The sequence below is a fragment of the Sardina pilchardus genome, chromosome 14, assembly GCF_963854185.1.
Source record: "Sardina pilchardus chromosome 14, fSarPil1.1, whole genome shotgun sequence".
Classification (NCBI taxonomy): Eukaryota; Metazoa; Chordata; class Actinopteri; order Clupeiformes; family Clupeidae; genus Sardina; species Sardina pilchardus.
In genome coordinates, this window is record NC_085007.1 from 16,935,570 (window position 1) to 16,951,214 (window position 15,645).

Sequence of the window (15,645 nt, forward strand, 5' to 3'; positions counted from 1 at the left end):
CTTTAACATGTCACTCCATATCAGATTAGCATTGAAGAGATGAAATTACATCAAAGAAACCTTTGTAAAGCTGAGCCAAAGAAACTCTGAAAACTACCCCTGGCAGTGGCACCCTCCTCTCTTACTCAAAAAGTAGAGTACTCATGAAAATAAATCACAAGAGAGCGCTTGATGGACACTTGTTGATTTATCACGTTATTTTCTTGCTTTTTCGTGGCTGTGTGAAGAATTGTGCATGCACCTGCTCCCTTTCTTAGAGCGATTAACCTGGATGGTTGATCTGGGCTGCGGGCTTATTCTCAATATGAGAACCGCATTAATGACTCAAAGCCCTGAAATCCTGTGAGGATCCAGTCAAGGGTTCATTCTCTTCGTTACAGCTGCATGGATGTGGGGGTGGATGTCTGTTTTTTTTCTCCCAACCTGAATCTGCTCCACTCTGCATGCCTCCATGACATTGCTAAGAGACCAACTAAAAGAGTCAAGCCCTTCTGTCTTCACAAGCCTTAATATTTTACACTTCCCTTCTTTCTTTACTCGTATCTCCGCTGCTGTCCTCCCTGCCCTTGTTATAATGTCTACCCACTGTTCCAGGGCTAAACATCAGATGAAGCTCTTTTTATGTTATTCTTTCAGTAATCCGAATGACATCTTGCCCTCGTCACTTCCAATCGAATCATCCTCTTCTTTTCTGGGTGTAAAAGGTCTCCTACTGTTCCTCTCGCACCCCCTCTCTGCTAGCTTTTATCTTCCATCAATGTCCCGCGCTTGCCCTCTGCCCTCCTTCACTCTCATTCAATCTAGAGTTTCCTTCTCTGCTTTTATATCCTCTGGGTCATGTGGCAGTGTTTCCCCCCAGTTTCTTTGAACAAAGCCTATGTTGCAAACAGCTTTGCTTTTTTGCATTCAATCATAGGCCTATATCTGTAATTGACCACATTCACTCAATGCAGCATTTAAAGCAAAAACACAGTAGGCCCAAGAGATTGTTTCAAATATTGCCTCTCATCTCTGGTATCCATTTCCATCCAAGTGACTCATTTTTTAAATGGATGGTTCAGTCCTTGCATTTCACCAATGAGCACATTGAGCTTCCACCCTGTCCCTTTGGTATCGCAATCGTACCTCCGCTATGTCTGTCTTCCCCTCACTATTCTTAGATGTTTTCTTTTTACCCAAATAATTAACTCAAGCCTGCCTTTTAAAGTCCTCCACAGTTTGTTCACTGCCACATTTAATAATTTAGTCACTTGATCACACAACTAAAATAAAATCTATTTAGTTTATCCGTCAAATTATAGGCTACCTGTATCATCTTGATGGGCCCCTTGAAAGCATAGCTTATAATTTAACTTCATCCTATAGGCATACGAACGTCATGCAATATTAATAGGTCTAATTGATACAACGATTTCCTGTTTTATAAAGGAACAATAGATATTGGAACGAATACTTCCCCTCTAGTGTCAGAGGGGCCACCAGACCATCTTAGATCAATTTCATTATTCGGCTGACCGCGCTTTACTGAGCTACTGATCTCCGACATAACTTCGAAGTCACTAGCCCACGCCTTCCACGATATCCATTGGCTTTGATGAGTAAGACATTTGCATAGGTTACCGCAGGATGGATATGATTGGACGGTCGGCGTTTCAATCTCGAAGCGGTGGCTGCAATCGCAGGACATGGTGTGCAGCTGCTGAGAAACTAATGGGTAATGTGCAACAGACGGGGTTAGTCTGTATCAACCGAGCGGGACTTGATCAGCCGATGACTCCAAAGGACACGTTGTACAGGATTTAACTTGTCTACATTTACGAAATGCGCCTTACTTGGAAACGATGGACTGTGTGCACCATTAGTATTCTCTTGATTTTTTACAAGACGAAAGACATAACAACAAGAAGTGGGGAACATCAGGAAGCCCAACTCAAAGGGTACGACACGTTCTCATTGCTATTGACACCGCTGATCGAATAGTCCATCACAGAAGGTAGCTCATGCATCGCTGTGCGTTTGGATATGTCAGGTTGCTTTTTCCAGTTGCGGTGAATAGTCTGTTTATGTTAGTTAATGAGTTTGCTGGATGTTAGGCTACCAGGTAGCAGTGTCCTACCATTGGATCCTGCGAGTGGTCCTGCCCATGGCAATTGTGTCGGGATAGATGGCTATTTTCCTTTGTTTGGGCTAGAGACTGATTATCATTTTGCCACTGGGAAATGTTCCTTCTAAGCTTGCCGTCCGTGAGCTGTCTAACCATTTTGCCCGCACTGGATTTTGTCCTATTCATCCAGTATATCATACATTTTGGGCCTATTTTAAATCTGCTATAGTTGGTGGTGTCCTGAGAAAGAATTACTTCTGCCTTCAAATTGCCTCTGCTTGGAGCAGTGGTAGCAAGTCTACCATTTAGCCTAAGATTAAGTTATAGATAACAGTACTAATGTTAATGTATCTTGTGGCTTGTGTGTGTGTGTGTGTGTGTGTGTGTGTGTGTGTGATTGACCAAGATAAGAGCCTAGGTTTCAGAGCTATAGGAAGGAGTGAAAAAGATAGATGAAGTACGCTCATTTTATCAGATCTCATGTTTTTAGTTTTTGACATGCTCCAACAATCCAGTCCATAAACAGATCCAGCCATAGACCGCCTACTGTGCATGCAAGAGAGGCTGCATACTGGTATGCTCATCCATTTGTTGGAGTAGTTAGTTAGCTCACACTCTCACAGCTGAGACGTGCTGGTGACAGAAAATAGGTTGACAGTTTGCCTGTCTACTCTTGTCCTTTAGTTTCGAGAGTGTGTTTGTGGAGAGAAAGACACATCAAGGCCCAGGACCCAGACAGCACTGTTTATGAGACTGTGGTTTCCCTTGCCGTGACGAGCAGCAGGGCTTTCATGATAACCACAGAAAATTACAGAACAGAAAAAAACACCTCAAACACCCCATGCCTGTCAACGGTCCTCTAACATAGTAATTTCTTCTCAATGTGAAATGGAGATTTTGTAGCACATTTTGGAGGGTCATCCCTTCATACAAAGGAGCTAGGACTAGGTGCCTTTATTACCACATTTGCTAAAATCATCATCGCCTTACCTCATCATCATCTCATCCTTTGAATTTACACACAAGTTATACTTATCACAGAACACAAGATAATCACAGGAACAGTGGAGCTGTCTCCCAGTGAATTAGATCGTAAGGTGAGAGAAGACTGACTGAGACAGGATTGCGTGTGAAGGGCCCTCTGTGAGACTATAGCAACACTTCCTGTGGTGAACTATGACGCTCTTTACCCTACTCTAGAGGCAAAATTATGAGCCATCGGGGACAGGTTGCATGCAGATAAAGATCTCCCTGTTTAGTCAGCTCTCCGTCACTGTAGTTCTTGGGACATTTTCAGACAGTCTTAGCAATTTGCTCTTGTGCACAATGGTTGATGGTTGCTTCCAGTGAAGCAGTGGAGCCTCTGGTAAGTTAGACACAGCTGTACTTGCCTCAATCTGTACCAGTCTGAGGTTTATCAAGAGCACGAGGATGTGGGTTTTCGTGCTTTACATCCAAAACGCCTGTTGCGTCTGCAATGGTTTTGCAAGATGTCTGCGGTGCCTGATAAAAAGGTGGTGAAGAGTTCATTAACAGTAGACAAAAAAAGGGCGTGTGTTGGTATTTGACTGCAGTTATGATTTCATCCAAGCCAAGCATGCTGTGGCGTGTTGTGGCAGAAATGGTAGGGAGAAGGATGAGCCAATAGTTTCTGTTTTCTTTTTGAACACGGTATTCCCCACATTCTCAGAACTTGCTTATTTTTCCTTTACTTCTCCTTTTTGAAATTGAAATACAATTTATAGCCTATATCGGCTCATGTCTTATTACCAAGAAAGAGAGTTTCCTGTGAAGAACCCATTTGCATCTGTTTGTGTTGGCAACGCAGTCTGTGTTATCATTGACAAGCATACAATACTCCCCTTAGATACTAGTGGCACATGAAGAGGTCCGTATCACAGCAGGCCCCCTTCTCCTCTCCCTCCCATCAACCCTCTCTTCTTTTTTCCCCCTCTAGGGATGGTGAGCTAATAGCCTTCAGACTAATGGTCAATAGCTCGGAGAAAAGCAGCGGGAGGGTCGTGCCCGATGTCCCCCAGCCCTCGGCGGACGGCTGGCGGGTCAACTCCTCGCTGGTGCTAATGATAAGGTGAGTGGGGCGACGGGGCACACCGGCTATTTTTGAAATGCGCGAGTCGAGCCGCCGATGTCACCTGATCCACTATTGGGGCCGGCGGAGAGTGGAGAGCCAGAGCGGCAGCAGCGAAGGGAAGTGGAGGGAAGGGAAGGGAAGGGAATCAAGGTCACTACTCCTGCCTTAATTCAGTGCCTCTCCCAATGGTCAGTAATGAAGCATGTACAACAGCCTACAGAGACTAGACACTGAAGCCGAGAAGATGAAAATGGCAGAGAGCATAAAATGGCAGTGAATCCTTTTTTGCCTTTGACCTAATTAAAGCAGAAATGAAGGAAAGGGAATACTGTGTGTGTGTGTGTGTGTGTGTGTGTGTGTGTGTGTGTGTGTGTGTGAGAAATGAAGGAAAGGGAATACTGTGTGTGTGTGTGTGTGTGTGTGTGTGTGTGTGTGTGTGTGTGTGTGTGTGTGTGTGTGTGTGTGTGTGTGTGTGTGTGTGTGTGTGTGTGTGTGTGTGTGTGTGTGTGTGTGTGTGTGTGTGTGTGTGTGTGTGTGTGTGTGTGTGTGTGTGTGTGTGTGTGTGTGTGTGTGTGTGTGTGTGTGTGTGTGTGTGTGTGTGTGTGTGCGCAAATAAAAATGTAAGCATACTAGTCTCATAAAAAAGGTGGAACTAATATGGCTGCAAATGTGTCCTGGACTGCTAAGAATAGCTTCTAGTCTGTTTTTGGCTGTGATGTTATAAAAGTAAAACTATCCTTGATGAAACACACAAGCACACACACCCTTACTACACTGCATAAAAGTTGTACAAAAGCAAAACTCCCACTGCCGGGTGATACTCTATACGGCTTGATTTAGTTCCATTGCTGCAGTTTTTCTCTGAGTTATGATGCTGCATTTCCTTTAATGCTGCATGCTGAAATTCAATCAAGATATGGAAATTAGATTTATAGTAGGGCAGGCCCATTTCCTGTGCATGTGAGTTTTTGTGGACACAGTTACATTCTGTGCTTTCCCGCACGAGTCCATCACAGCCTTTCCATTTTGTGGAGTCGGTCTTACAAGGTTAGAGGAAACCGTTGTCTTGTGATCCATAGTATCCACTCATCGCTGAATTGCGTTGCTCTGGAGGATCCAGGACACAGTATTCACTTGTGCATGAAATGACTTTGTTTGAATGAGATTTGATCATAATATTATAATCAGCATTTGATGATTATCATATTTTAATCAGCATTTTGATAATCGAATAAGCCTACAAAACACACACACACACACACACACACACACACTGCTTTGTTGGCGGTACATACTTGTTTATTTTCACAGTGAGACCCGAGTGGGCAATTTGAACATCATGTGAGACACAGGGTGGTGTGTGTGTGTGCGTGTGTAAGTCTGTGTGTGCGTGTCTGTACCAGCACTGAGTGAGATTGTAAGGAGGAATTGACAGATTTGTCAGGACCATGGACCACATGCCACACCAACGGGGAAAGCAAACAGACTCATGTGACGGAGGTTGAGGTTGTTTCTGGCAACCTGTGACTGTTGCATCACATATCACTTAAAAGAAGGATATGCAAGTGCCGCGACATGTTGTTGACATGCAGTCATTTTGTTCTCTTCTTGAAAGAGGAACAGCACAAACAAACATGATTAAAAGTGGTTAAGTGTGACAGCAGAATATCCCTTGCGAAATGCTAATGAATTTTGAGAGCTTGGCCAGGACAGCTGTGAACTAACTTAACACCAATGTGGTATCTTAACAAAATTTGCTGTTGTTTCTTTACATGCTTGCCAATATCAACCCACCCTGACCTCCATTTTAAAAAAAAAAATAAAAAAAATAAAAAATCATCAGAAAGGACATCTTACGATTCCTGGACGCTGAGCGGGACGTGTCCGTGGTGAAGAGCAGCCTGAAGCCCGGCGACACCATCCACTATGTACTGGACCGGCGCCGGACGCTCAACGTGTCGCAGACCTTACACAAGCTGCTTCCTGAGGTCTCTCCTCTGAAGAACCGGAGGTTCAAGACCTGTGCTGTCGTTGGAAACTCGGGGGTGCTGCTAAGTAGCGGATGTGGCCAGGAGATCGACAGCCACGACTTTGTAATACGGTATGTTATTTCTGTTCTTTGCTTTTTCTTCCTGTCTTTGTTTCTTGGAGGTGTGCGTGTGTATGTGTGTGTGAGAGAGAGAGTCTGAGCGAGTGAGAGGGGAAGCCTGACACTGCTTACGACTAAAAGCTTGTCTTGCCAAAACATTCATTGTTCTTGGCTGACAGGGACACTTGGGGGTGTTTGCCAATACACCCACCTTGTTGTACAATTCACAGGCCACTGTTTGAGGAAGGTGAAAAGGCCACTTCTGTTTTGAACACCTGCAGCCGTCTAACTAGTTTTCTTTTTGTGCCGCACAAACGCTTTACCTTACTCTGGTGGTGGTGGCGCATTGGTGGGGTGGAGCTAGCATGCAGTAGCTCTGAAAGGTTGTGGGCTCAATTCCCAGTTTCCACCGTTGTGCCCTCGATCAAGGAGTAGAGGAGCACACAGTGGACAAAGCATCTCAAGTCTTAAAAAACCTGCTCCACGTCTTCATTTTGAACTCCCCTTGGAGCGCTGTTTTAGCACCAGGCTTCCCCTGACCTTTTTTTCCCCTCTTCTGTGTCTGTGACCTAAAACAACATCCTGAATAGAAGTGGGTATACACTGAGCGCTTTAGCAAATACTGGTGCAGAAACGCATCAAAGTGCTGTCTCTTGTACCAAAACCAACCCAAACTGCTACGTTAGCCCTCAAACAGAATAGAAAAAAAATCCAGAATCATTGTACTTACGACACACTGTCCCTGTTGTTATTTACACACTGATGTTAAAATCCAGTCAAATGGGACTGGATTCACTCTCTAAAATCGTCCAGAATCCATATCTTTAGCTTTAACACTGTTACACTCGTATATGACATGAGATGGGTCTCTCGTCGATAGCTAGCAGGATCATGTCCCTAAAATGGACTGTCTTTCAGTTCACAGAAAATGAAATGGGGTAGGGATACCAATGACCGTCACATAGAAAATATTATTCTGTTTCAGACGGCTGGCGTTTCTTCAGGCTCAGGTGGTACCCCAGGCTACCTGCTAGACCCCTTGCATCAGTTCTCTGTTTGGTGTGATTGCCTCTCACCTGCATAGAGACAGAAATCTAAATTAGATTTTTTTTTTTTTTTTAAATCTTGGCGTGAAAGAAGCTTGCTTGATGGATGGCGCATAGCCACAGGTTATGACAAAACTAAAATTAACTCACAGAAAACACTAACACAAAAAGGCCGGGAGATTCTATTACTGTTCCACCCCGCATAGTTTAATACTGCCGCCAATGTATCAGAATCTAAATTGCGTTTCTGCTGTCAGTCTTTCTGATAACCATCTCAGGTGGAGGGTGTGATTTCATTGAAGAATTGTTTTCTTTTTCCCCCTCCATTTCAATGCTGATGCCTTGTGGTTTTTCATATTTTTCGGAGTACAGAAGATTGCCTCCTTGAGCTCTATTTTTACTCCCCTCACAGCATCACTTCTCACCCGCACCATAATGCCTCGATAGACGGAGACTGCTGATTTGCTCCTGAAGGCCAGCTGAGCCTTTCCTGTCCGAGAGCTCCAGCCTAGTTGAATGTGCAGGTGTTCACTGCTGGGTGACTAACGCTCGTCCTTTACCTTGGCGCCTGGGTCATGGTTCTTGCTCTCTCGTTCTCTCTCTCTAGTTATGTATTATATATTTATTTCTTTTCTTTTCTTTCTATACCTCTCTCTCCTCTACCCAGATGTAACCTGGCCCCACTGGCGGAGTTTGCGGACGACGTCGGCCTGCGCTCCGACTTCACCACCATGAACCCGTCGGTCATCCAGCGGGCGTACGGGGGCCTGCGCAACGCCACGGACCGCGAGCGCTTCGTGGAGCGGCTGCGGGCGCTCAACGACAGCGTGCTGTGGATCCCCGCCTTCATGGTGAAGGGCGGCGAGAAGCACGTGGAGGGCGTCAACGAGCTCATCTTGCAGCGGGGCCTGCGCGTGCGGACGGCCTACCCCTCGCTGAGGCTCATCCACGCCGTCAGGGGGTAAGCATCATTTTAGCTATTTACTTTAAGACCCATGGTGGTATTATATAGAACTGGAGGAAGTAGCAGCCCCATTCATTTCAAAGGTCAATGCTAGGCTAGCTAATTCAGCCAAAAATACTCTGGGCTGCCTACCACCATCTTTAAAAAGCGGTGTCCGAACGTGCTCACTGGTGACAGGGTGATGGCCAACTGGAATGCTAACTGACTGGAGGTAATCCTCCAAACCCTGTCCGCCTGATAAAACTCTTTGTTTTGTGTCATCCTTTACCTTTTTATTTCATCCCAGTTCAATCCACCAATCTCTCTTAAGATTAATGAGCTGAACAACCACTCTGATATATGTGTATGTTGATATCGGTGTTGAAGTGATTGTATTTTCCATCAACCTGCATTAAATTGAAATGGAGTGGGACATAGAATGGGACACAGAATTAGGCAAGGTAACTGATGAGGATATGAGTCGGTGAATAGAGAATTACAACAGGGACTGAATGGAAGAGCTGCTAATTCCTTCAATTTACAATATAAATAGACCAATTATCTGGCAACAAAATATAATGGACAATAAGTGGATCATCTTTTCCCATAAAGATTTCCCTTGTAGAATAAGTCATTTGCCTCCTCCTGTGCAACCTTTGCTTAAATTGCAGAGTTATCAACATATAAACAGTGCCTCGCCAATGTAAACTGCAAATGTATAATATAAGAAATGTAAACTGAAAATAAACTGTCATTGCAGAAGAATCTGCTGTGTGTGAACACCAGCTTTATAGTATAGCCACAGCACAGAGAGTAGTAAGTGCCTATGTTTCCTGTGTGATTTTCAAACCAAGAGACCACAACCAACACATTTGCTTAAAGACCACAATGCAGACAAAGACCAGACAAAGATGATACAAGATTAGTTTTCCTAGTTCGTAGTTGAGGAAGCCATTTACTGAGTTTCTAGAGATAGCAGTCTCTTTTCTATAACAGACTCTAAAAATCCAAACTTCAGTTGGCAGGAAAACGTATCAGCCCCATAGTGGCACAGCACTTGTTGTCTCCTGCCAGCAACCCCTGCATCAGGCGGCTGTAAGAAAAACAGTCCCTTCTGGCGACCCCATTAGAATCAAAGCAGGAACAGAGAGGTTTCCTGTGGTGAGGCTGCGCGAGATCGTGCTCACAGCGTGATGGGGAAAGGCTACCCACCAGCCCTTATAGTCTGTCTACACACAGTCAACAGGCAGACTTGTGGCGCAGATCACCCCTCTATGTCCCAAGCTCAACCAGTATAGATATCTATAGTTTATCTACACGCTCGGTGCACAGAAGCTCGTTTGATGCGTGTGATTGACGTCTGTATCAGGATGCTCTTTAGGTTCATATACTGTGGAAAGGGTGAGTGTGGATCAAGGATAAGGTTGTGATCAGAGTGTGATCTGTTTGCTGATGCAGAGGAAGCCAGGTAGACATTTTCATTTGATGTGTCTGCACCCAATGTTGACAGCTTGTCTGGTTTGTATGAAATAGTTAATGACAGAGAGAAAATTATGTCTGGTTCTTATCAGGGCTGCTCTGTTGATTCCCAAAAAAGGGCAAGTGTATAAATGCTATGCCTTGACCATAAAACAATCTGATTGATCAGACAACCATGATAAAATGTTATGGTATAAACCAGGCAAAGGAGAGAGAGAAAAAAACGTACTTACTCACATACTCAACACGAGCAGACTTTTAAAAGGCTGATCTTTGTATTACCCTACAATTTCAATGTTCATATGCTAAACTATGTAAATGTGATGGTAGCCTAGTCCAGTTGTATGAAAATTTGCATAAGCTGGGTGAGTTGTGATTTTGCTCATTCTCTCAATTCCATATGGAAATGGACGATGGCTATGTAATTCTATTGCTGTGACCGATGGCCTTGAGTTGCCATAGCAGCCAGGCGCCATTCTCTTACAATGCCATTCCCTGGCTAGCCTGTCTCACAGCTAAATATAGTTCTTTGAAAGAATACTCTTTTAACAGTCAGGTTCAATGGTACACAGCTTGCCTGTAGTTGAAAGAATGACACAGACCTTGAGTATAGTTTAGGAAAAAAACCCCTTCTTTTTTCCCAATAAGTCCGCCCAACTAGATCATCTACATCTGTGGTTCTCTGTGAGGCAAAGGGAGGTGTGCCATGGAATTGTGAGGCACCCAATGTGTTTTTATACAGGCTCATGAAATGGGCTATCGGGCCTATTGTTTGACCTTGACCTTGACCTTGGAGTTTTAGTGTGCCTTAGCTCCAGAAAAGTTGAGAACCTCTGATCTACACCTGCGTACAATAGAATAGTTATTACCTGAACGTTACTCGCTGAATAACGATAGTACAGTATTTGACCAAATTAATATTTTGGAACTGTATTCTTGGAAGGTTTTGTTTCAGTTTGTGTCAAATTGCATCAGAAAAAAAATATTCAGTAGGCTACACGTAGGCTTTTTCTATTGAGAACTAATTACACTTCCAGATTAGCTGGTGCAGACGGTTCTCTTTAAATTCTGTTGACTGTTCATGTGTAGATTCAGTAAGCATCAGTGACGGTACAACCGTTACTTATACTTAAACCTTTTTACAACCTTTATTTTAAATATCTGATATACAGTATATAAGATTCAAGAAGAACACGATAATACCCAAGTGTTAGATTGAGATCACATCACTTGACTATACTGGCAAATATTCAATCCCATTACAGAGCAAAATCACTTGCTAAATCATCTAGTTACACTGATGAATAACTTCATCAGAGCATTGCTGAAAATCGGCTGTTATTGGGGCAGTTAAAGCTCAAATGAACTACAGCAGGCAATTTATTACCTGATATTGGAGTCCAATATTTTGTTGTAATAGAAATGAGCCTGTAACTGGTTGGTTGGTTGGATGGATGGATGAAACTGATATTTTTTGTCTCCTACTGTAGGTACTGGCTCACCAATAGAATTCACATCAAACGGCCAAGCACTGGATTACTCATGTACACCTTGGCCACTCGTTTCTGTGATGAGATTCATCTCTATGGCTTCTGGCCCTTTCCCAAAGACACACATGGGAACCCAGTGAAGTACCACTACTACGACACACTCAAATATCGCTACTTCTCCAACGCAGGGCCGCACAGGATGCCATTGGAGTTCAAGACTCTGAAAACATTACACAGCAAAGGTGCACTGAAGCTGACGACCTCAAAGTGCGTGCAACCTTGAAGTACTCCTTGCACGCAACCTTGAAGTGTGCTGATCATGATGTCGTTTGGTGGCATGCGTGATTGATATGCTATGTGGAGGAGAATGTATGTACTCATTAAGAGATCATGGAAGAGACTCAATAGGCCATGCCTCAGCTTATCAAGAGAACAGGTACTGAGTATGTTGCCTGAGTGCCTTCAGTATTGAAACCGTTGAATGACTGGATGTTAAGACTGTTCGATAATATAAATTGTACTTTGGATGCAGTACATCTCTAAGGAATTCGAATTCTGAGTTCTATGACCTCTTTCAGAGTCAGACACTGTAATTTCCGCAGTCACTTCTGGTTACATGGAACCATTACACATAAAATACAATATTCTGAATTCCCCTGGTTGTCTTTAGTATACACAGATAGAAGGTTATATGCCAAACGACCTATTGAAGCAATTTGGATGTTCTAAAAGGGACTGGGTTCCCTTAATTTTAAACCCAAAGACGGTAATTTCTGTTTCATTTGACATTTCTTTGAAAGATTGTATTGTTCTTCAATGCTGTACTTTTTAGAAGTTAGAGGCCTCAGGTCAAAAATTATTTTTATATGTTTAGATAGTAGCCAATGTGAAATTTCACACATACTATTTATATGATTGATTCAGCTTCTTACACTAATGTGCATTTGCCTGGATAAATTTCCCCTTTTGTAAAACCTGGATGTAAAACATTGCTGAATGTACAACTGCCTAAGCGGTGTGGGCTATACTGTCTTGTGTGCTGTAGATGATAGGAAAAAAATATTACTTAAGAGTATTAAAATTACCGTCAGTCTGATTCTGACACTTGTCTCTCACTCTTCTCCATCCTGATGTCATCATAGGCAATAGATTACACAAGGAGTGTAACACCAATCATACTGTTTCCGTCATCTGAATTCTTGTGCCAACTGACAGGCTTGCTTTTGTGAGTCATGACTGAATAAGATCATTATATTATTGGGCATACACCTTTTGCATTCAAATAGTGAGGTCATGTCTTTAGCTGCTGGTGTTGGTACATTGAGCTAGTCTGTCATACATGGTCATCCCTCACAGCAATGTTGAAAAACAATTTTTGACCCATGTTGATCAGGCTTTGTTGTGTTCCATCCAAGTAGGCCTATGTGCTGTTGAGGGAACAGAATTGCCAGAGGGAATTGCATTTAATTTTCTTTCCTGCATAATTTGTCTTTTAAGGTCAAAACCACTCAAGTCAGGTATCAACAATGTGATTATGTACATACATGGTAGTCTATTGAATATAGAGCAACAGGAATGAATTGGAATGTCTCTACATTTATGTAATGATTATGTAAGTAATATACTGTGATCTGCCTTTTGTAAAGAATATCAGTATTCATTTAGAATGAATAAGGAAAAGGTAATTTAGATAATGATGTGCATCATGCCTTTTATTGTAATATATTTATTTATTCTTTATTCATGTGGAATTTGCTGTGTTATATATTATTTTTTATAGGTTCATATGTCTGTAATTTATATTAATGTAATGTTTTTGTACTTTGAATCAAAACCGACTTAAGGTGTTGAATGTGATAGGTAGCCTATAGGATTTGGATCATTTGTAAAAGAAATTTGATACTTTCCCCCCTTACATTTTAGTTAGTTTTTGTTTGAATTTGTTTTTATCAAATTTCTATGTTTGTGAAAATGCATTTTAGAAATGTTGATTAAATATGAATATTTACTATGGAATAGTGTCATATTTATTATGAAATATTGGGCTAGAAGCAGCCTGATAGATGGCGACATCTCCAGCGAGCCAAAGTCACTTCAACCTGCATCTAAGCAGGGTAGGCAAACATTTCTGTAACAACTGTAACAACAGGACAACTATATTGCTCGTGCGTGGATTACTACAGGCTACAGCTAGTTACAGCCACCTGTTAGCAGACTTCGATTTTCAAGGGTTAAACTTTAAATATTAACATTGTTGACAGCATGGTGACATTTGGCATCTAAGGTATTTGCATCTATGGTTATATCTAAAGTGGCTACTTGCTTGCCTTCAATAACTTATTATCCGTGTTGTTTAAAGGATAGCTAGCTATGATATCTAACTGAACGTTAGCATTAACGTCAGCGTTTCGGTTGCTAATGTTGTGTTAACTGATGGAAAAACTTAACATTATATTATATTCCAACTGTTTGCCCGTCATTGACGATGGTGTAACATTGACAATCAGTAAAATGTTGTCTTAAATGCCAATGGAATACTCTGAGCTCAATGAATGGCTGTTTCAAGCGCTAGATGCTAGCATAACATGTGTAAGTTAATCGAATGAATCGTCGTTAGGTAACCTTTTAGCTGCTACTGATGCTCTGTTATGACTAGAGCCAGAGACGGCCTCTGCCTCTGCTAGAGCACATGCATGAATTGCAGCCTTGCACTTTATTGACAATGCACTTGACCTTAATGGAAGATGTAAACTCAGTAAAGGACTTGTCAATTTCCCTTTCCACTAATTTTAGTATGCATATGCAACAGTACTTTGTAGTAGTTCCTTAAAAAAAAGTAGGCCTAAGTCAATGAAGACTAAAGTTAGGCCTAACTGTTTTTGTTTGGCTCTTCGTTTCCTCAGATAATTCCTCATTTCTGTCAAGAGAGACAACTGATTTTTAACAAACAACATTTCCAACTGTGACAGACAAGGAACATCATCTCCAGTTTCCGAACAAGATCAAGCTCAGTGTTTTCTGTAAACCAGATCAGAATACGCCATTCTTTAAATTTCTCTCCAGTCCAGAGCCAGAACTGAGCATCTGCAAAGCCATCCTTATGCCAACCCGTAGCTCTTGTGTCAGTGCATGAAATCCCTTGCTTCATTTCACACCAATACCCGTTTGGGCACTCAGAAACTCTCCCTATCTTTTCGTGGCCATGCAGTTGTTGCTCGAGCAAGGCTTTTGTGGTATGACTCCACACGATGGTTCCATCGTGGGTGGCCTGTACTTTATGATGGTGGGCGTAATGCAGTTGGTGTTTGAGGCAGGCAACCTGCGCATGGCCCTGGTAAGGCCTGCCAATAGCACCCTTGGCATCCTTGCCATCTTTGAGAAAGAGGTCCCTCCAATGGGCATCTACTGTTACTACTCTTTAATCGCCCTGGAGTTGGTCTGCATTTTGATGGCCGGGCTGCTGCTGGTGTCGACGTGGACCCACAGGTTTCTGGGCATCTTGACCTTCGCCACCTGGCTGATTTCGTTTGACCTGGCCTTGGTGGCAATCACCGCTCTGCTGCAAGTCGAGCTGGGGAAGGTGGGCTTGAAGCTGGACCCGTTGGCTTGGTGTGGCGTGGCTTGCCGTATCATTACTGACCCCTTCTGGCTGGCGTTTGTCATTACACATGGGCTGAAGTTGAGAGCGGAAAACACGCAGCACAAGGAGGGTCATAAGAGGAGGACAATCAAAGAAGGTGTACCAAACGTAGTGAAATTCAAGGGCTTTGACAGTGGCATCTGACCTGAGAAAACAGTGACAGAATGAAAGGTAAATCACAGAGGCTGATTATGTCATAATAATGTCATTTTTGTTTGTGCCATATGTGTATTTAAAAGCCTATTTTTTGTTTCTTACAGGTTTACTTCCAAAATTTAAAAGCAGTGAAACAGTGAAATCAATTATAAGGAATTAAAGGTCACTTTAAATGTTATGTATGATCTCTTTGGTCTTTTTTTTTTTTAGCCAAAATGATTGTTAGGATATTTCTCTGGTCAACTCACAACATGTCTGTAGGTCAATGGTCTAACATGCACTGTGATGTACTGAGTCAATGAAAACATCATCTTGTATTAGACAACAGTAATTATTTGGTGTCTCGGTGTCAGTGTCTGTTGAAATGATCTTCTGAATACTAAAAAAATACATAAAAAGTGAGTGGCAAAAGTACCTTTTTTATCTCCACATCAACACTCATTCAGTTCTTAGCACTAAACAATGTTTGTTTATCCCTAAGTCTTCCATGGAATTATGCTCCAGTGTATACAAAATAAATGGTGTGCATTACAAATTACTTGACTGAAATAAATTATAAGGTAAATACCTGTAACTTCCTAAAGTTCCCTGAGCAGCACACCAACT

General features: G+C 42.5%; 1 protein-coding gene across 1 annotated transcript; it reads left to right on the forward strand.

Moving 5' to 3' along the window:
• The first annotated feature begins 1,718 nt into the window (after positions 1-1,718).
• Positions 1,719-13,259, forward strand: st8sia4 (ST8 alpha-N-acetyl-neuraminide alpha-2,8-sialyltransferase 4). The gene is made up of 5 exons (XM_062553771.1): positions 1,719-1,937; positions 4,062-4,193; positions 6,040-6,297; positions 7,999-8,292; positions 11,244-13,259. The coding sequence occupies exons 1-5, from the start codon at positions 1,822-1,824 to the stop codon at positions 11,524-11,526; spliced, it is 1,083 nt and encodes a 360-aa protein (XP_062409755.1). The 5' UTR covers positions 1,719-1,821; the 3' UTR covers positions 11,527-13,259.
• Positions 13,260-15,645: the final 2,386 nt, after the last annotated feature.